The 23,038-nt window shown below is 37.0% G+C and overlaps 1 protein-coding gene across 2 annotated transcripts in view; it reads left to right on the top strand.

The window, feature by feature from the left end:
- The window catches only part of MANBA (mannosidase beta), a 124,544-nt gene that overhangs the window by 44,623 nt on the left and 56,883 nt on the right, over positions 1–23,038 (top strand). For both annotated transcript variants that reach the window (XM_057502476.1, XM_036879205.2), the window contains exons 6-7: positions 1,297–1,472; positions 2,442–2,552. In XM_057502476.1, the coding sequence (XP_057358459.1) occupies positions 1,297–1,472; positions 2,442–2,552 (287 nt within the window). The remainder of the gene's footprint in view (positions 1–1,296; positions 1,473–2,441; positions 2,553–23,038) is intronic.

The following is a 23,038-nucleotide window of genomic DNA, read 5'->3' as shown; positions in this document are numbered from 1 at the left end:
ATATTCCATTGTGTATGTGTACCACATCTTTATCCATTCATCTACTGATGGACACTTAGGTTGTTTCCATTTCTTGTCTATTGTAAATAGTGCTGTGATAAACATAGGGGTGCAATATGTCTTTTTTAATCTGGGATCTTGTTTTCTTTGGATAAACTCCTAGGAGTAGAATTACTGGGTTAAATGGTATTTTTATTTTTAGTTCTTTGAGGAACCTCCATATTGCTTTCCACAATAGTTGAACTAATTTACATTCCCACCAGCAGTGTAGGAGAGTTCCCCTTTCTCTGCATCCTTGCCAGCATTTGTTCTGCCTAGTCTTTCAATGTTGGCCATCCTAACTGGTGTGAGGTGATATCTCATTGTGGTTTTAATTTGCATTTCTCTGATGATTAGTGATGTGGAGCATCTTTTTATGTGCCTGTTGGCCATCTGAATTTCTTCTTTGGAGAAGTGTCTGTTCAGATCCTCTGCCATTTTTTAATTGGGTTATTTGCTTTTTGGGTGTTGTGTGTTCTTTATATATTTTGGATGTTAACCCCTTATCGGATATGTCATTTATGAATATATTCTCCCATACTGTAGGATGCCTTTTTGTTCTACTGATGGTGTCCTTTGCTGTACAGAAACTTTTTAGTCTGATGTAGTCCCACTTGTTCATTTTTATTTTGTTTTGCTTGCTCGAGGAGATATGTTCATGAAAAAGCTGCTCATGTTTATATTAAAGAGAGTTTTGCCTATGTTTTCTTCTTCTAAGAGTTTATGGTTTCCTGACTTACGTTCAGGTCCATTTCAAGTTTGCTTTTGTGTATGGAGTTAGACAGTAATTCAGTTCCATTCTCTTACATATAGTTGTCCAGTTTTGCCAACACCAGTTGTTGAAGAGGCTGTCCTTTCTCCATTGTATGTCTGTGGCTCTTTTGTCATATATTAATTGGCCATATATGTGTGGGTTTATATCTGGACTCCATTCTATTCCATTGACCTATGGCTCTGTTTTTGCCTATTGAAGTTTTTATGGGTTATGATTGCAACATATTTTGAGTAGAAGTACATATGAATTATATAATATTGGTTGTTATTCTTTATAATGAGGATTTAACTCGAAAGATTAAAAGATAATTTCCCCTGAGCCTTTTATTATGACAATGTTTGTGGAGCACTTTAAATGTTTAGAAGCTGCTTTAGTCTTTCCTTCAGTAAATCCTAAGGAGGGTAGCAATATTGCTTAGCATGTTTTATATATATGTATATATACACATAAAATATGCTATTTCTTTTCTCTTTATGCCTTAGATAACAGTACTCAGCAGTGGACTCTTGAAATACAGGCTTCTTTGGATATTGCCAGCTCAGACCCAGTTCATGGTCAAGTGATTGTAGCCATCCCTAAACTGCAAATAGAGCACACATACAACATTGAACTTCAGCCTTGGGAAAGGATTGTTGAATTATTGGTGAATATTAACAAGGTGAATGGTGATACTTCCTGAGAAGCACTAATTGAAAAGCAATACTGTTAAAAAGAAATGCTTAGAAAGAAGGGACTGAATATGAAAGAAAAAGTATGTATGTGATTAATCTGGCATCCTTTCCTCTCAAGAAGTCAGGTGTGTTACAGTTTAATTTTTCGCAGTGTTTACAGTATCTGAAATCCAACATACATTTAAGCATTATGTTTAAATACAGTGATTATTTTTGATAAAGTTATTTTGAATATTGGTGTTTATTCTACATGCAGAATTCTAATTCTAAACTCATGATCTCTAGTGGGTAGAAGTGGGCTGGATTTTACCTTTTTTTTCCTTTTTTTTTATTTCTCTAATTGATAATTGTGTACTGAATGCAGTTCAGGATGAAACAAATGAACATTCATAACTGTTCAGATAACTTAAGAACTCAAAACAATATCTAGTTCTGGGTTTCAAAGAAGAGTTAACCCCAAAGTCCAATTCTAAATGTGGAGGGTGTAGAATAAGTGTGAGCTTGAATGTTAGGAGTGGGAGGAGTTGTCTTTCTGAGCAACCATGTTCTGTTCTTTCTGTTTTGGTTTGTTAATCCATGCTAAACTCCTAGCATATTGATTTTTAAATTTCTGTGAATTGGCATGGTTTGGCATAATATGGGGGGAATACTCATATTGTTTTAGAAACTGCAATTTCTGTGCTTGCTCTATGAGAGATTGATATAGTGCTCTGAATCACTGTATTATTTTACTGAAAATATGCCATGGATTACTTAGAATGACTTATATTATTTCTTAAGAGAATGTTAATGTGTTTAAAAAAATCTGTGTTTAACAGTGTAATTCAGGAACTGAGTTGATTTTTTATTTGTCATAAACCAAGCAAAAGTAAATGCAGTAATTTCAAGAGATTTATGGCAAATGAATTTGAGATGTGGATAAATCTTTCAAATATTTTTATTGCTCTTCAATAAAGAATGTTACAGTGGAAACTTGGTGGCCTCATGGACATGGAAACCAGACTGGGTACAACACAACAGTTCTTTTTAAACTGGATGGAGGCTTAAGTATTAAAAAATCAGCTAAGGTAAGCAAATGCTTTAAATTATTTTGTGAATAAAAGTATATTTCCTGTTAAGTAGCAATATAGTTCTTTGTAGGAAAAGAAGAAACCAACAGAACTCCTGTAACCCTACCCCTGAGAGAGAATCACTAGGAACAGTTTATGTATTCAAAAGCTTCTGTGTGTGTGTGTATTTTTAAATGGATCAGACTTTATATATTATTTTACTTATAAACATTTTCCTGTGTTTATAATTAATTATACTTTATATCAAAGTAATACATGTATAATTTTAAAGCTCAAATATTACTATAGAAAGTCCATATAAAAAATTGGATCCCGTGCCCAACCTCTGCTATTCCTATTTCTTATGACTCAGAATCAATAATTTTTAACTTTAACTTTCTTCTATTTATTTTCATTTTCCCAAATAACATGCTTCTGCTGGTGTTTTCTAATTTTTCAATTTTGTATCTATTGACTTCAAACCTAGAGGATGAAGATACAGCTCTCTTACAGGATTCTCTCTGGTGATCCCTGCTTGGTCCCCAGTGTACACATTTTGCCTCCCTTTGCTCTCCCAGTGTATGCATATGGCCATTTTTGTTAACTCATTATTTAGTGTTTACATTGTTATATTGACATGACAATACTATTCAAAGCTGAAGCACCTAGTACATAAAGCTCTATTTCCTTTCTTGTGCAACTTTCTATTTTCCTAAGTTAATAATTGCATCATATTTCCAGTTGCTTTATTTTTCCTTTGCCTTTCTCTGAATCATATACAAACTCTCTGACATACTTGAAATATTTTTTAAACCTAGTCACACTCACTAGGTGTGACTCACTAGGTAATCTATCCATTGTTTATGACTATTAGTATTTTACTTTTTGTTATTTCTTAAAACTCTCTCCATTTTCTCATCTCCATGATCTTGCTTAATCTCTGGATCTTCCACTTAACTGTTGTCCTGGAGGTTCCTTTCATTATCATTTTAGGAATTCCCTTCATTGTCTTCTAGGAATTCTGTGTATTTCCTTCATCTTTCTCTTGGATTAAACATGGAATCCCATTTCTTTGGACCCATGTTTCTCTTTTTCTTTTTTGATTTTCCACTTTTGGTGAAGCACTTTCTCCAGCAGATTTATGAGAATGGGTATATGGGAGATAACAATTTTTGGGAATTTATAAATATGCTAGTACATAAAGTCTATCTTCAGAGTTACTTAATAATTTGACTGTGTGTGGAAGTGTAGGTTAGAAATAATTTTCCTTCAGGATTTTGAGGACATTGCTTCATTACCTTTTATTTTTTAGTATTTTTGTTTTGAAATATAATCACTTTATAATTTCTGTTTTTTTGTGTAGAAACAATGGTTTCTGTTTGCTTTGAGGATTTCTTTGATAATCTAAAATTTAAAAATTTGAAAATTTTTATTATGTTAGTAATCTTGTAGGCTCCTCTGATCTAGAAATTCAGTCTGGAAATTTTCTTGTATAATATCTTATATAATTTTTTATTCATTATCTTTGTTCTATTTTTAGATAAAACTATTAAGATATTTGGACCTCCTAGACTGAGCAGTATTCTTAGATTTTCCCCTTCTATATTCTAGCTTGTTTTATTTATTCAGTTTTCTAGGTGACTTCATTTTATCTTCAATTTTTTTAATTGCATATTTTATTTTTTGTTATCACACAATTTCTAAAGAGTTTTTGTTATTTTTAAAATTGTAATTGTATCCTATTTGTATTTCATGGTTATAATATCTTCTCTTTTCTCTTAGAATGTTAATTATAAGTATTTTTCGGGTTTCACTGCATTATTTTTGTTTTCCAATTCCCTTATTTCTTCTGTTTGTTTTGGTCTCTTCTTTCTTATTGGAGATTTTCCTTAAATGTCTATTGGTTTTAGGTGTCCTTTCATTCTGAAGGTTAAGGCACAGAAATGCGAGTGAGCTTCAGTGTTATGTTCAGGTTAAACCCAACTGTATCATTTAGTGATGCCTACATGTCAGTAGCTGTCGAGTGTGTGTGTGTGTGTGAACCTTGCCAGTGAGGACATTCTCCAGCCTGGGGAGTGTAAGACTGGTTGTGAGCATTCAGGGAGTGTAGTGCAAAGGGGATTCAGGTTCTACCCACTGGGCACAGAGTCTCTTCCATCCCCCCTCTCACAGTGCACTTCATGTCCTTGAGCTTCTCTAATTCTGAAAGGCAAAGTGATAGGTGAGCTTCTGGATCCCTTCTCCAAAACACTGTACTTGAATTCTGCTTTTAGAATTAAAACATTTTATAGGTGAACTTGAAATGGATCAAAGCCTGAATGTAAGTCATGAAATCATAAAACTCTTAGCAGAAAACATAGGCAAAAATCTTTTGAATATAAACATGAGCAACTTTTTCCTGAACGCTTCTCCTTGGGCAAGGGAAACAAAATAAAAAATGAGCGAGTGGGACTCACTGGACTAAAAAGCTTCTGTACAGCAAAGGACACCATCAGCAGAACAAAAAGGCATCCTACATTATGGGAGAATATATTCATAAATGATTTATCTAATAAAGGGCTAACATACAAATTATATAAAGAACTTGCACACCTCAACACCCAAAAAGTAAATAACCTGATTAAAAAATGGGTGGAGGATCTGAACAGACAGTTCTCTAAAGAAGTAATACAGATGGCCACAGGCACATGAAAAGATGCTCCACATCACTAATCATCAGGGAAATGCAAATTAAAACCACAATGAGATATCACCTCACACCAGTTACGATGGCCAACATCCAAAAGACAAGAAACAATTAATCCTGGTGAGGATACAGAGAAAGGAGAACCTTCTTACACTGTTGGTGGGAATGTAAATTGGTTCAGCTGCTGTGGAAAGCAATGTGGAGGTTCCTCAAAAAACTAAAAATATAAATACCATTTGATCCAGTAATCTCACTTATAGGTATTTACCTGAAGAAAACAAGATCCCTGATTAAAAAAGACATGTGCACCCCTATGTTTATCACTGCACTGTTTACAGTAGCCAAGATATGGAAGCAACTTAAGTGTCCAATAGATGAATGGATAAAGAAGATAAGGTACATATACACAATGGAATATTATTCAGCCATAAGAAGAAAACAAATCCTACCATTTGCAACAGCGTGGATGGAGCTAGAGGATATTATGCTCACTGAAATAATCCAGGTGGAGAAAGACAAGTACCAAATGACTTCACTCATTTGTGGAGTATGACAACAAAGCAGAAATGAAGGAATGAAACAGCAATTTCACATATCCCAAGAAGGGACTAGTGGTTACCAAAGGGAAGGGGTTGGGAAGGAGTTAGGGAATTAAGGGACACTATAATTCGCAATCACAAAATAGGTAGGTCATGGGGAAGGTAGTACAGCATGGAGAAGACAAGTAACGATAGACAATAACCTCAGTAGAGGGGTGAGGACTTGCTAATATGGGCGAATGCTGAAACCAGTGTGTTGTTTATGTGAAGCCATCATGAGGTTGTATATCAATGATACTTTAATAAAAGAAGAAACATTTTGTAAGTCACTATACATAAAACTGCCTCTTCATATCACTTTAACAATTTGAAAACTGAGTCAGGATTGGAACTGGCACTTTCTAGGGAGGACAGTGGGGAAAAGTAGTCCCTGTCCTCTAAATGATACTCTCAAGGTTCCTCTAGAGAAGGCTCCCCTCCCCATCTGTTAAGGACTGATATTTTAAAAAATATAATAAAAATGTTCTTCCTTGAAGGCATAGCCATCTGATTTGCTTCTAAGTGTATGAATAAATCTATGGTAATCTCAGCTAGAGGATATTGAGAGGAAAAATTTGACTTCATTCTAAAGCATGGTCTTGCCTGGTTTGGGATACCACCCTAAGGAGAGGAAAGAACTGCGCTTGGGTATGTATTGGGTATAGGCTCCTTATTTAGTCCTTCACATGCCTCATGCCTTGTGCTAATGTGTGTCAGAGAAATGTGCCTGCATACTGGCAGGCCTCGGAGATATGCAGGTGTGGTTCCAGACTACTGCAGGGAAGCAAATATTGCAATAAAGGAAGTCAGATGAATTTTTTGGTTTCCCGGTGCATATAAAAGTTATGTTTACACTATATTGGAGTCTATTAAATGTACCATGGCATTTTGTCTACAAAAAAAAAATTGTGCCTTAATTAGAAAATACTTTATTGCTAAAAAATGCTAGTCATCATCTGAGCTTTCAGTAACTTATAATCACTGATCACAGATCACTAAAACAAATATAGTAATAATACAAAAGTTTGAAATATTGGGAGAATTACCAAAATGTGATACAGAGACAAAAAATGGTCAAACACTGTTGGCAAAGTGGCACTGCCAGGCTTGCTTGACACAGGGTTGCCACAATCATCAATTTGTAAGAACTGTAGTCTCTGCAAAGCACAGACAAGTGAAGTACAATGAAACAAGGTCTGTCTGTAGACAAAGTGGTGCAGTAAAGATGCGGTGACTTGGATCTGGCTTAGAATAGTGCATAGTGAGTTGTAGCAATGTTGCTTCCCTTTGCAGATTTCCTCCTTTGCCTGACGTCATCCTTTGGTGTTCGTAGTTGGCTGGGGCTGTACTTGTGGGTTCCCTCTCACATTTGGCATTACCTCTCCTGTGGGTCCTCCTGTGGGCCAGACACCATGCTAACTTTGCAGATACACCAAAGTTCAAGAGCTCAATTTCTCTGTTTCCTTAATTGTACTCTGTATTTTCTGAGACACTGTGAGTGTGTGTATGTGCATTGTATGTACAGGTAGAATGTCTTAGAGCTGTGTACAGAGCAGAAGCATTCACTCTTATTCTAACCCTCATGGCAGAAGATGTGTGCTGTCTTCCAGGTGGAGTCTGTTGTGTGTCATATTCATCAAAATGTGAAAAACAGTCATTCCAAGTTACGACAGAGGAAGAAGAGGAACTTGTGTGTTTTCCTGTTTGTGAGAAATAGTTCTTTTTCACTCAGGCTAATATTGGTTGCATCACTGTTCATTACATGTAAAGATGACATTCTCTGAGTTGACCAGCCACAGGAGTGAAAGAAAATGTATTGCTCAATGCCTTGTGTTGATGCATGTCTGTGAAGTGACTTTGGGTGTGGCTGCTATAAAGTTTGTTACTTTTGAGGCTCATTCATTGACTGAGCACTCAAAGAGCATCTCTGTGCTTCAGTCACATGACTAGGCTCTGATGATACAGTAGTGAATAAGACACTGTTTCATTTCTCTCTAAGAGCTTAATAAAGCTTATAATTTAGTTGGGCAATTGGGTAATTAAGCAATTGCAATAAAGTGTGATAAGTACTCTAGAGAAATACAGAGTACCATGGAAACACAGAGCAGGGTCATTGTGGGAAGATTCCTGGAGAAGGTGATACCTTTGTTTGGTGGGATAAGTAGAATTTGACCAAGCAGTGCAACAGAGAGGCAGAGGGACAAGAATATGTCAAGCTCCAGGAACTCTAAGGAATATTGCATATTTGTGGAGGTGAAAGAAATTTCAATGTGGCTGTGTTTGAGTTTGAAGTAGAACAAGGTGTGATGTTGCAGAGGGAGGCTAGGCAAAATCATGCCGGGCCTAGTAAACCATGCGAAGGGACCAGGCTGTCCTGAGGGCAGTGGGAAATCTGTGAAGGGTTTTAAGGAGAGAGCAAGGATCATACTTGTTTTACGAAGACTGTGCAGATCAGATTGGAAGAAAGACAAGAGCTGGAGGCCAGTTAGAAGACTACGGTGGTATTTCATGCACAAGGTGGTGATTGCTCAGTCTGTACAACTGCTGAGGAAATAGGTTTGAGAGAGATTTGGGAGGTAATACCATCAGACTTGATGATGTGGGGATGCGAGAGAAGAATGAGTTCTTTAGTTGCTGGTTTTGGGCTACTGAACAGGGTGTAGTTCCGTTCTTTGAATTAAACTTCTCAGAAAGAAGAGCAGGTTTGAGAGATGGGATAGGGTGGAAATGATTTCTGTGTTAGATGTGTTTTGTATGGAGTGATTAAAAATGCCCAAGGAATATTATTTGACGGGTATTTCATTATATAGGTCTGGATCTTAGGAGTTAGATCTGGGTTAGAGATAGATGTGTACATCAACAGAATATACAGTTGACCTTTGAACAATGCAGGGGTTAGAGGCTGTGATCTCCCACACAGTCAAAAATCTGCATGTAACCTTTGACTCTCCAAAAACCTAACTGTTAATAGCCTTCTGTTGACCAAACGCCTTACTGATAATATAAATGGTTGGTTAACACATATTATGTATATTATATGAATTATATGTTGTATTCTTACAGTAAAGGAGGCTAGAGAAAGTGTTCTCAGATTGTCGCAAGTCTCCAAAAAAATTTCCAGTGTATTTATTGAAAAAATCCACACCTGGCAGTCCAAACCTGCATTTTTCAAGGGTCAGATGTACTTAATTGTAGCCATGGGAGGGGATGAGCTATCTGAGAGACTACTTGGAGAGGAAGGCTAGGCTAGAACCCCCAGGGAATCATATTCATTAAGCATGGAAAGAGAAAAGAAGCCTGTAGAGGAACCTAAAGGAGTGGCCGAGAGGTAGAGGGAAAACCAGTTTGAGTGGCAGTCACAGAAGCCAGAGGAAGAGAGTATTTTAAGATGCCGAGAATGTTCAAAAAGTGTCAGATACTGCAGGGAGCTCATATCGGAAAAGAAGTGAGAAAGATCCTTTAGATGTGGCAGTGTAACAATAGCTGACGTCTTCCAAGATGGACATCAGATTGGTGGAGGGGATGGCAGGTGGAGGAATGGCTGAAGGTGAGGAAGTAGAGACCCGGAGTATGGGCAACTCTTCAAAAATGTTCGCTTGGAACCACACCTGAGCCAGGTGATAATGATGGCCAGTTGGGGTCAGAGATTGGCTATATACAGAGGACTGTGCAAGTACCTAAATATGTTTAAGTATGGAGAAGCAGCTTTTCATGGATGGAGAAAGGTGGTATACATAGGGGAAAGCTAGAATACATTGGAATTGGAGCTAATAGTGTGAGCTCATGATTTTAGCATATATAGATGGATATAAAAATAAATACAGATGTAAAGATGTGCATGTGTATTTACAGACGTACACATGCACACATACTCATTTTCTAGCTCTTCCCAGGCCTTCCCAGAGGTCCTGGAAACAGTGGCACCCTAGTAGCAATGAAAGAGCTAGTGTCCGTATCTTGGTTTTTAAATAACTTTGCTGCAAGGTGTCAGGGATCTTTGGAGAAATGATGGATTCCAGGGCTGGAGCCTAGACTGTGTTGTTGCACTAGAAAGTAAGAAGGTGCTCAAGACTGACAGGACAGGCTAAAGGGACCCAGGAGCCAGTTTGATGGGCACCTACTGGCCAAACCTGAGAGCAATTGAGTATTAAAATGAAGAGAAGGAGTAAAAGATTATAACCCATTGAACATACTAAAAATCCTTGGGTGCACACCGATATGAATAAATCATTGAATAAAGTAAGTGAGAGATAAAGGAAAGTTATTCATTAAAGTGTAATGCCAACTAATAAATGTAGAAGCAGTTATAGAACCAGAATAATCATTTGATAACCACCACAGGCATGAGTAATTCCAGCGAATGGAGCTAAAACTAGAGGGTAAAAGTGGTGTGAAATAGGGGTGTTTGTATAGCCTCAAGCATGTCTCAACAAAATACTTGTTCATTCTCATGGAGAAAAAAATTCAGTGGAGAAACCTAGCAGACGCTATCTTGATGAAGAGAGGAAGGTTATCTCCACCACTGAGACAAAGTGCGTGCCCACTTGACAGCTGCAGCAGGAAGCATACAGCATCCCTGCTGTGCTGCTCCCGCCTAAGCAGGTAACCTGGGCCTAATCATGAGGATGCATCAGACAATTCCAAATTGAGCTCTGTTAGCTGAAATCTTCAAATCCTCTCCAATATTTTCTTTCTGTGGGAAAGTATATTTTCTTTCTGTGGGCATTGCAAACTCTTTTCAGTAGAGTTTGAAGAAGAAAAAGTAAGCCTGAGAAGGAAAGTTTCGGGCATTCTGGTCAGATAACCTTTTTCTGTAGAGGGAGCACGGCTCTAACGTTGTCTGCTGAGAATAATGCGGTAGGGATGCGGGACAAGTTAAATATTTGAGGAAAATGAAGGCTTGATATAGCCACTCTAGAGAAAGGGCTAGGAAGGGCTAAGGTAATATGGGAGATTGTGAGGCAGCATTGAAGGACCAGTTGAGGTTGAAATCTGTGACTGTTTCTGAGAGTCGGAATACGATCATTTAGGAAGAACTACTGATTTCTGATTGTGACATGTTGGGCTGGTTTGGTAGTGTTTTGCAAGACATTATAGGTATGTGGTTTGCTTTGAAATTGTTTTCTGGGCGTACCCTGCTTGAACATTTAATTAAATCCCATGTATTTGAGCAATCTTTTAAAGGTTTGAGGTGAGGCTTGGGTCTAAAACTAGGCATCTTTGTCTGCTATGGATTTTGAGATTATCTTCCTATTTCTAAAATGCTATAGGAACGGTAATTCTTTTACCACGTAGGAGTCTTAAGGTACTATCTTATTTAGCCTGGTAAAACCTTACTATAACATGTTCATCAGTTTTGTATTCTGCTCATTAGAAGATTCAAAAGAGAGCCATGAAGGTGATTAGCAGAAAGAAAGGATATAGGAATAGATATTTAACTGGAAGGAGAGCTGAGGCCATGTTAGCTAATTCTTTAACTTGTTATTTATGGTATTTTTCATTCAGCTGTAGTAGGAGAGATGTGGAAGAGGAAGCGAGCTTGAAGTAGAGCATGTCAGATTGAGGTCATGCACAGTGGAGGCTGTGTGGTTGTTAAGGTGTGTACTCCAGAATGGGCAACTGAGGACCATCTCAGAATTCATCTACAGTGGGAACGTTGAATGGAATTTACTCCCATTTGTCTGTTTGACTGGGATGGTACAAGTTGCATCAAATGATCCCTTATGCTTCCCTATAATTCCTTAATTGCCCAAAAGAGGAAACCGTAATGATGTAAAAATTTGAGCTCTTTGCCAGATTCAGGAATCAAAGTTTGTGTTGAAATTTAGATAAAAAGTATAGATTAATGTCAAATTTGGTAAGAGAGAGATGATACTTAATTCACCTTTGTTTCCACCTTGGGCAGTTCTTACAAGGAATTCAGTTTTATTGCCAGTCCTAAATTTCTTAACGTTTTGAGGTGATTTTAGAGTTGCCTGTGTTTTAGCAAGCAAGAAATTTGACTGCTACTTGCCGTCATTATCTGTGTCCTGGCAGGAGTTTCTTAGTCTTATTTCTTTTCAGCCTTTCTTTGGTGGGAATATGTCAGATGGGGATTTATTTTTTAATTTGTTAAGTATGATATATATGCACAGAAAAATACACAGAGCATAAGTGGAATGCTTAATAAAAGATCAGAAAATGAACCCTCATGTAACCATCATCCTGATCAAGAAATCGAGCATGTCAGTACCTCAGAAACCCCAACTGCCCTGACAGCCTTAGTGAGCCTCCCACTCCTTCCCAAAGATCCTCTATCCCAACTTTTAATTGTAGCTCTGGTGGGTAGAGTGTTCCCTGCCTGGGGTGAGTTCCCTGTGAATCCAGTGAAACTGAAAGAAGTCAAGAACAACGGGCAGGTTGGGAGAAAGGCTTTATTTCTTATAGTCACTCCAGTTTGCTTGTCAGGCCTGGCCCCGTTCGTCTCCTCCAGCCCCGGCTCCCCATCTGTGTCCTCTGGCCGGGGCTTGCACTCTCTACCCCTGCCCTCCACTCCCAGGAGGAACTTCCTGGGCAGATTCTTGGTGACTGGCAAATGCCAGACCAATCCCATACCAGGAACAGAGGGGAGGAGAGAACTTCCTTTTTCTCTCCACTCCTCGCCCCAGAGGCTGCAAGGCTCTGCAGTGGTAAATAAGCATTTGTATGTAAATGAACTAAGGCTAGGTGGGAGATTCTGGAAATTCTACCATTTACCCCACATATTACTATGGTTTATTTTTGCCTGTTTTCAAATTTTGTGTACATGGAACCACATAGTATATATTCTTTTGTGGCTAGCTAATTTGGCTCAAAATTATATTTGTGACATTTAGCTATGTTGTTGTGTTTAGCTGTAGTTTATTTACATTGCTGTCTAACATTTCATTGTATTACACATTCTGCTGTTGAAATTTGGATAGTTTCGATTTTTGGCTATTCCGAGTAAGGCTGCTGTGAACATTACTGATATGACACCTGGAGCACATATGCCCCCAATGGCATTTCTGCTAGGAGTGGAGTTGCTGGCACATAGGGTATGCTAGGTTCAGCTTTTTAGAGAATGCAAACTGCTTCCTGAAGTGGTTGTATTTCACCTTTATTTCTTATGCTCACATGTTCGCCAGGACTCAGTATTGTGTTAGACATGACTTTTTTTCTCATCAATGGCTCCTCTTTATCTCACCTCTATTGCTTTTGTATCCTGATAGTTTTGTTGTTATCCTGGGCTTGTTTTATGCAAAAATATTCCTATTTTTAAAATATCTCATCGAAATCCATCTTGTTTCAGTTTTATATTTTTCTTGCCTCTTCCACTGAGATTAGACTTGTGTGTAGTTTTTTGTTTACTGAGTATGTCATGAGGTAGCAGCTCGGTTGACTCAGACAGAAGGACTTGAGGAAGTTACAGATTTGGAATGCAGGCCATACAGCAGAAGTACCAGATCATAGGAAGAGTGAAGGCACTGTAGGGAGGTAAGTGCTGACTCCATTTCTTTGTGAGCAGGGAAGACAGAAACAAATTTGTTGACAGAAACAAAATTTTTTTTTGTTTACAGGAGTAACTTTGGAGCAAACACTGTATTAAAAATTTTTTTTAAATTGAGGTACATATCATAAAATGCACAAAATCTTAACATACAGCTCAATGAATCTTGACATGTGTATACCCTCATGTAACCATCACCAGATCAACATGTCAAACATTCTCATTAATTTTTTTCTCCTTAACCCATTTCACTCATCCCCCTATGCCCTTCCACTGTGGCAACTACCAGTGTATTCTCTGTGTCCATGGGTCTATTTCTGTTTTGCTTTTTTAGATTCCACATAGAAGTGAAATCATGGTATTTGTCTTTCTCTGTCTGGCTTATTTCACTTAGTATAATACCCTGAAGGTTGATCCATGTTGTCACAAATGGCAGAATTTCTTGTTTATGGCTGAGTAATATTCCTTTGTGTACATACCACATCTTTTTTAACCATTCAGCTCTTCATGGACACTCAGGTTGCCTCCCTATCTTGGCTATTGTAAATGATGCTGCAGTAAGCATGGGGTGCATATATCTTTTTGAATCAGATATTTTGTTTTTGTCAGGTAAATTCCTAGGAGTGAACTTATGGGTCATATGGTATTTCTAGTTTTAGTTTTTTGAGAAACCTCCAAATTGCTTTCCATAGTGGCTGCACCAATTTACATTTACAGTGTTGTAACAGTGTACAATTGTTCCTTTTTTGGAGTAAATGCTTTAAATATGAAGGGAAGTAATATGAGGAAAAATTAATTGGCACCTTAATAAAGAAACTAAAAAAATGAAAGTGTTGGGATATTATATATCTGTCAAACAAGTCATCTTAAGAGTGATCTTAGATTCTGAGTCTGGGAGAGTCAGCTTTATCAGTTTGGGACACCAACTTAATTTTTAACACAATAGAACTTTTGTATATAAATCGTAGTGGGAGAGGCTACTCTGGATAAATAATACAAATAAATTTCCCAATCTTTTTTTTTTTTTGCCATTTTCTGCCTAGGTTAACTGAATATTTTTTTCATCCTAATTGATTATATTGAATTGTCTAGGTGACATGTGTTAAAGTCATAATAAATATTTTTGGATGACTATTATGGTTTACCTTTCTGGAAAAATAAGAATCAATTAGTTGATGTTTCTCTTTGGCATAACTTATTTAAACACTCTTCTGAGTATTTCCTTTATAAGAGGAATCCTTTTGTTAAAGGCATCAGAGGTAGTTACTGTTTATATTTGACCTGGCATCAGAATTCTCCAATTAACTTATTGTATGGAAATAGAAAAAGTAATATAATAATATGTATTCTACAATTAGAAATTGTTTTGCACAGTTCCCCAAGTCAGAAGAGGTAAAAGATTGTCCTTAGCTATTATAATTAGAAAAAATAATGGAGATTTCTTCTTTTTTAAAATTTCACTTTGTTCTTCATTTCTTAAGTTCCCAGTCTCATCATTGCAGTGTTCACAGTACAGAATGAGAGCACAACGGGATTTTTTTCTTTAAGTTCTCTTCTTGGCTCTCTAAAGACCTTAAAAGTACATAGCCAAAATATATGGAATTCAGAATAATCAAGGTGTATTTCTGACCACTTCTGTACTTTTGATCAATACTGATAGTTTACAGAGATTATGAAGTATGTCTCCTTCTGTATTTCCTAGGTTTTCAGCCATAGCAAATGGAGTAATTTAAAACAAAAAGACTTAATTTTTTCATAGTTGTGGAGGGTAGAAATCCAAATTAAGGGGTTGCCAGGGCTACATTCCTTCTGAAACGTGGAAGGGGCTTTCCTTACCTCTTCCAGTGTCTGGTGTTGCTGGTAATCCTTGGCATTACTCTGGTCTGTGCCTCTGTCATCATACAGCTTTCTCCTCATGCATGTCGTTGCTTTTCTTATAGGGACATCAGCCATCAGATTAGAGCCTGCCCTACTCCAGTGTGACCTCATTTGAACTTAACTAATTATACCTGCAAAGACCCTATTTCCAGATAAGGTCACATTCTGAACTTCAGAGTGACACAAATTTTGAGGTGACACTGTTCAACCCAGTATACCTTTTTTTGTCATTATCCATGTCAAAATTTAATTAAGCATTTCCAGAGTGAGTGCAGGCAGTGGCTTACCCAGGGTGGGCCATGGGAGCAGTTAGCCCCTAGTTTAGGCAGTAAGTGGGTGTGTTGTGTGTGGACTACAGGTTGGACTGTTTTTTATTATTAATATGTCTGATGGTTATATACCATATCAGTAATAAAATACTCCTCCCTCCAAAATCTTCTGTTGATCTAAGTTTTACCCATGTGTGTGCTTATTCTTGAGTTTTAACAACGTGTGCAGGCTTCAGTTTAGAACATTTTTATTATAGACCTTTTAATAAATGTTATATTCTACATGGAAGTAAATTCAGAGGACTCATACAGTTGAGCCCAGATTCATGGAAACTCAGCTTCATGCAGTTATTTCAGAAGTAAATTTGTAATAGTTTGGAATTGTTTAAACTTATTTTCAGACACAGTTTGTGTCCTGAGTCACTGTCTTGTTGCATATTCTTGCACTTAAATGTAGTTAGAAGCAGTGATAGCATGGTGATTATAAAAAAGAAGAAACTCAAAATGAATTATTTCAGTGTGACCTCTTGGAGTTTTTATTTTTATGTTTAAAATATGAAATAGTAAGAAAAAATTGATAAGCTGGGCTTCATTAACTTTTAAAACTTCTGCTCTGCCAAAGACAATGTCAAGAGAATGAGAAGACAAGGTGCAGCCAGGACAAAATATTTGCCGAAGACATATGTGAAACAGAATACACAGGGAACTCTAAAAATTAAACATTAAGAAAACCTAATTAAAAAATATGTCAAGCCATAACAGAAGCCTCAACAAAGAGAAATACAGATGGCAAATAAGCATATGAAAAGATACTCCGCATCATATGTCATCAGGGAAATGCAGATTAAAACTACAGTATGATAGCATTAATACCTATTAGAATGGCCAAAAAACTGGAACGTTGACAATTCCAAATGCTGGGGAGGATAGAGAACAGTGGGAACTCTCACTCGTTGGTGGGAATGAAAAATGATTGGAATCAGTCACTTTGGAAGGCAGTTTGGTCATTTTTTATGAAACTAAACATACTCTTATCATATGATCCAGCAATCAATATGCTTAGTATTTACCTAAAGGAGTTGAAAACTTATGTCCGTACAAAAGCCTGAACATAGACGCCTGTGGCAAGTTTCTTCCTAAGAGCAAAACTTGGAAGCAACCAGTGAAGTGATAAACTGTGTTCCATCAGACATTGGAGTATTTTTCAGTACTAAAAAGAAATGAACTAAGTGATAGAAAAAGATATTTTATGCAACTAATAGGGAGAAAAAAGCAGGAGTTGCAGTACTTGTATCAGACAAAATAGACTTCAAAACAAAGAAAACCACAAGATACAAAGAAGGATATTACAGAATGATAAAGGGGTCACTTCAACAAGAGGATATAACCATTATAAATATCTATGCACCCAACACAGGAGCACCTACATATGTGAAACAAATAAAAACAGAATTAAAAGGGGAAATAGAGTGCAATGCATTCATTCTAGGAGACTTCAACACTCTACTCACTCCAAAGGACAGATCAACCAGACAGAAAATAAGTAAGGAGACACAGGCATTGAACAGCACATTAGAACAGATTGACCTAACAGACATCTACAGAACTCTACACCTAAAAGCATCAGGATACACATTCTTCTCAAGTGCACATGGAACATTTTTAAGAATAGATCATATACTAGGTCACAAAAAGAGCCTTGGTAAATTCAAAAAGATTGAAATTGTACCAACCAGCTTCTCAGATCACAAAGCTATGTAACTAGAAATAAATTATGCAAAGAACACAAAAAATCCCACAAACACATGGAGGCTTCACAACATGCTCCTAAATAACCAATGGATCAATGACCAAGTAAAAACTGAGATCAAGCAATATATGGAGGCAAATGACAACACTAATTCAACACCTCAAAATCTGTGGGATGCAGCAAAGGCTGTGCTAAGAGGAAAGTATAGGCCTTGCAATACAGGCCCACCTCAGGAAAGAACAATCTCATATGAACAGTCTAAACTCACAATGAACAAAACTAGAAAAAGAAGAACAAATGAGGCCCAAAGTCAGTGGAAGGAGGGACATAATAAAGATTAGAGCAGAAATAAATCAAATCAATAGGAATAAAACAATAGAAAGAATCAATGAAAGCAGGAGCTGGTTCTTCGGGAAAATAAACAAAATAGTTAAACCACTAGCCAGACTTATCAAGAAAAAAAGAGTCTACACACATAAACAGAATCAGAAATGAGAAAGGAAAATCACAACAGGCATCACAGAAATACAAAGAATGATTAAACAATACTATGAAACATTATATGGTAACAAACTGGATAACGTGGAAGAAATGGACAATTTTCTAGAAAAATACAGCCTTCCAAGGCTGACACAGGAAGAAACAGAAAATCTGAATAGACCAATTACTAGCAAAGAAATTGAATTGATAATCAAACTACCTAAGAACAAAATGCCTGGCCAGACAATTTCACTGCTGAATTTTATCAAACATTTAGTGAAGACCTAATACCCATCCTCCTTAAAGTTTTCCAAAAAGTAGAAGAGGGAATATTCCCAAACTCATTATATGAGGCCAGCATCATCCTAATACCAAAACCAGGCAAAGACACCACAAAAAAAGAAAATTACAGACCAATATCCCTGATGAACGTAGATGCAAATATACTCAACAAAATATTAGGAAACTGAATTCAAAAATATATCAAAAAGATCATCCATCATGATCAAGTGGGATTTCTTCTAGGGATGCAAGGATGGTGCAGTATTAGAAAATCCACCAACATCATCCACCATATCAACAAAACGAAGGACAAAAACCAAATGGTCATCTCCATAGATACTGAAAAGGCATTTGAGAATATTCAACATCCATTCATGATAAAAACTCTCAATAAAATGGGTATAGAGGGCAAGTACCTCAACATAATAAAGGCCATATAGACAAACCCACAACCAACATTATACTTAACAGTGAGAAGCTGAAAGCTTTTCCTTTAAGATTGGGAACAAGACAAGGATGCCCACTTTCTCCACTTTTATTCAACATAGTTCTGGAGGTCCTAGCCACAGCATTCAGACAACACAAAGAAATAAAGGAATCCAGATTGGCAAGGAAGAAGTCAAACTGTCGCTGTTTGCAGATGACATGATATTGTACATAAAAAGCCATAAGGAATCCACCCCAAAACTACTAGATCTTTTATCTGAATTCAGTAAAGTTGCAGAATACAAAATTAATACACAGAAATTTGTTACATTCCTATACACTAATGATGAACTAGCAAAAAAAATCAGAGAAACAATTCCATTTATTCAAAAGGAATAAAATACCTAGGAATAAATCTAATGAAGGAAGTGAAAGACCTATACTCTGAAAACTACAAGACATTCATAGGAGAAATAAAAGAAGATACAAGTAAATGGAAACACATGCCATGCTCATGGATAGGAAGAAGTAATATTGTCAAAAATGGCCATCCTGCCTAAAGCAATCTACAGATTCAATGCAATCCCTATTGAAATACCAACAGCATTCTTCAGTGAACTAGAGCAAATAGTTAAAAAAAGTCAGGCAGATAAAGACAAATACCAAATGATTTTCCTCATTTGTGGAGTATAACAATGAAGGAAAACTGAAAGAACAAAAAAGCATCAGACTCCCAGACTCCAAGAAAGGACTAGCAGTTACCAAAGGGGAGAGGTGTGGGAGGGCAGGTGGGGAGGGAGGGAGAAGGGGATTTAGGGATATTTTGATTAGTACACATGGTGTGTGTGGGGATCATGAGGAAGACAGTGTAGCACAGAGAAGGCAAATAGTGACTTTGTGGCATGTTACTACACTGATGGACAATGACTGCAATGGGGTATGGGGGGCACTTGATAGTATGGGTGAATGAAGTAACCACATTGTTTTTCATATGAAACCTTCGTAAGAGTATATATCAATAATACCTTAATAAAAAATGAGCTATCAAGCCATGAAATGACATGGAGGGACCTTAAGTTCCTATTACCAAGTGAAAGAAGCCAATCTGAAAGGACTACATACCATATGATTGCAAGTATATGACATGCTAGAAAAAACAAAACTATGGAGGCAGTAAGAAGGTTGCAGACATTGGGTGGAGGAGGGAGGGATGAACAGGTGGGACATCAAAGATTTTTAAGGCAGCGAGAATACCCTGTGTAATGCCATAATGATGGATACATACCATTTTACACTTGTTCAACCCCATAGATTGTACCACACCCAGTGACCCCTAATGTAAACTGTAGACTTTGGGGGGTTATGGTGTGTCAATATAGGTTCATCAGTTGTAACAAATGTACCCCTGTCGTGGTGGATGTTGATAATGGGGGAGGCTAGGCATGGGAAATTTCTGTACTCTTCCCACAGTTTTGCTGTGAACCCTAAACTGCCCTCAAAAAATAAAAAGTTTTTTAAAAAACGAAAACTTTAAAATAGAGAAAAGTTACCTGTCATGTGCAATATGTGATATTTATCTGGCAAATGCATATTTGAAGCCATGTATGAAATATTTTACTGATTGTATTACCCTTGGAATTGAAATTTATTCTTTGTTAATTGTATAGTAAAGAAGAATCGGAATAAACCATGACATTAGTGGTGCACTTCAGCAGTGGCAGATAGTAAAAGAAATCTCAGAAATCTTTTTGATAGCACTCCACATGCTTCATACAGCGATCACACGTGTGATTAATCAGATATGTCCATATAGGTGGAAGAATTGACATACAGAAATCATTCTTACATATCTGGAAAGATTGCAGCCGAACTCACAGAAGGTATCTTGAAACAGCTGGGTCTTTGTTTCATGAACCTGTGTGGTGGTCAGTGGTGTAAGGTGCCACATGTGTGCCCAGCATTCACTGTCGACTTCAAACAAGCACAAGTAGATTAATCCCACATATTATTTCTGCCTCCTGGAAATCATTCTTTGAACTTTGTAGAATTTGCTCTTTTGGAAACATGTTTTCATACATGATGTTTTCTGGAACTTTGGAAAAATTTTATTCTTTTTAATCTCGCCTCATTGTTGGAAAAAGCTGCAGAAACTTTTTCCTGGGCAAGGTGGAATGCTCACTGTGGTGCTGGGGCACAGTAAAGCTCAAGTTTGAAAAGTGAATCTCAACTTTGCAGCCTTGTGTGATCCAAAGAAATGTGGACACATGTGAGTCAACTCAGATTTTGTCCTCCCTGGTAAAGATTTTCTTTTCTGAGTTACCTTTTTTTCCCCCTGGTGTAGAATTTGTGATGAGGTTGATCAGATACGAATGTATTTTCAAATAGCTGGAATCTGCTTTGAGCCAAGTACAGTGAAACAACAAGCTTCAGACTCTTCTTTGAAGTTAAGTGCACAGGAACTTTGGTGAAGGTTATTTAAAGTGCAAAACAAAATGTAAAGAAATGGACATTTATGTAGAAAAAAAGAACTACATTTTGAAGAGGAAATTGTGCCAGGAGAAACAACAAAAGATTCTGATCTTACACTATCCAGAGAAATCAAAACAGCAATGTTGGATATCCCATTTTCTCCGAGAACTGGGTACTTGTTCTAAAGTAATGGATCAAGTAATGTATGTGTTCACTATCATTCAGCTATTTTTTATGATTTTTCAGAGAGATACTTGAGAAGTGAACATTTTTTGACCCGAGAGGTATTTGTAAGCAGTTTGAACAAATCTCGAAGAAACAAAGGTGTGGATACTGCTGCATTTTTTGTGAATTTTATGTGAAGTGGGATTTCTATGAATCTTTGCCAATCTTTATGTCTGTACTTTCCCCAAATATTTGTATATCCTTGGCTTCATTTGAAAGACCATTTCTAAGTTAAAATTAATAAAAGGTGTTTTCCCATAAACTATGCAAGGATAGATTGACAAACTGGGCTGTATTCAGTATATGCAAGGATCAATTTTGACAAAATACTTGACATTTTTGGAAGCTAAGGCTCAAAATAGAAAATATTATTATTCATTTCTGTAACAAACCAATATGCAGATGTTATTTCCTTTTTTGAAAAACAAATACATGAATCCATTACTTTTCCTTCTTTTATATTCTAATACTTATTTTACTTAAAAATTGCATGGTTATTTATAGAAAGATAAATAAAGGAAAACTTAGTGTCTGAATTTCTTTTCTGGCTAGTATGATTCATTTTATTATTACAGAAAATAATTTTGTCATAAATAAGGGGGTGTCAGATACATTAAGAATATATCTGACTAGAAAGCTATCAGGTAACTATGGTGACATAAACGTTAATGTGGTAAGTTGTGGCTGTGCTGTCTGCAGGCTTGTAGGGCACGAGGGGGCATCTCTGGTGCGCCTGCGTCGGCCTGTTGAGGGGACTTCTTCGTGAAGGACCAGCACTTGTTCTCAGTCCTTCTGAATGCTAGAGCACTTTCAGATCAGACAGAATGTGAGGTTTCATTGTCTTTGAAAATGCAGGATAGTAGATGTGAGATGATTTTGGAAGAAACATTTAGGAAATCCATGAAAATTATTTGAAAAATATTTCATGTAATATTTATCAGTATTTAGAAATGTGATTTTTTTTAAAAGAAGAAAATTACTCTTTTAAAAATGTAGTGATACTGCGACAGCATATTTTTTCTATTTCACAAAACATACTGAAATTTGTAATAATAACTTAAAAAATTTTAAAAAATTTTGATTTCATTAATCTACAATTACATGAGGAACATTATGTGTAGTAGACTCCCCCCATCACCAAGTCCCCCGCACAAACCCCATTACAGTCACTGTCCATCAGCGTAGTAAGATGCTCTAGAATCACTACTTGTCTTCTCTGTGTTGCACAACCCTCCCTGTGCCCACCCCACATTATATATGCTAATCATAATGCCCCCTTTCTTTTTTTCCCCCCTTATCCCTCCCTTCCCACCCATCCTCCCCAGTCCCTTTCCCTTTGGTAACTGTTAGTCCATTCTTGGGTTCTGTGAGTCTGCTGCTGTTTTGTTCCTTCAGTTTTTCTTTGTTCTTAGACTCCACATATGAGTGAAATCATTTGGTACTTGTCTTTCTCTGCCTGGCTTATTTCACTGAGCATAATACCCTCTAGCTCCATCCATGTTGTTGCAAATGGTAGGATTTGTTTTCTTCTTATGGCTGAATAATATTCCATTGTGTATATGTGCCACATCTTCTTTATCCATTCATCTACTGATGGACACTTAGGTTGCTTCCATTTCTTGGCTATTGTAATTAGTGCTGTAATAAGCATAGGGGTGCATTTGTCTTTTTCAAACTGGGTTGCTGCATTCTTAGGGTAAATTCCTAGAAGTGGAATTCCTGGGTCAAATGGTATTTCAATTTGAGCTTTTTGAGGAACCTCCATATTACTTTCCACAATGGTCGAACTAATTTACATTCCCACAAACAGTGTAGGAGGGTTCCCCTTTCTCCACAACCTCATCAACGTTTGTTGTTGTTTGTCTTTTGGATGGTGGCCATTCTTACTGGTGTGAGGTGATATCTCATTGTGGTTTCAATTTGCATTTCTCTGATGACAGGTGATGTGGAGCAT

This window comes from Manis pentadactyla, chromosome 5 (assembly GCF_030020395.1).
Source record: "Manis pentadactyla isolate mManPen7 chromosome 5, mManPen7.hap1, whole genome shotgun sequence".
Taxonomy (NCBI): Eukaryota; Metazoa; Chordata; class Mammalia; order Pholidota; family Manidae; genus Manis; species Manis pentadactyla.
Note: the sequence above shows the minus strand (reverse complement) of the source record. Positions and strands in the feature narration are given on the sequence as shown.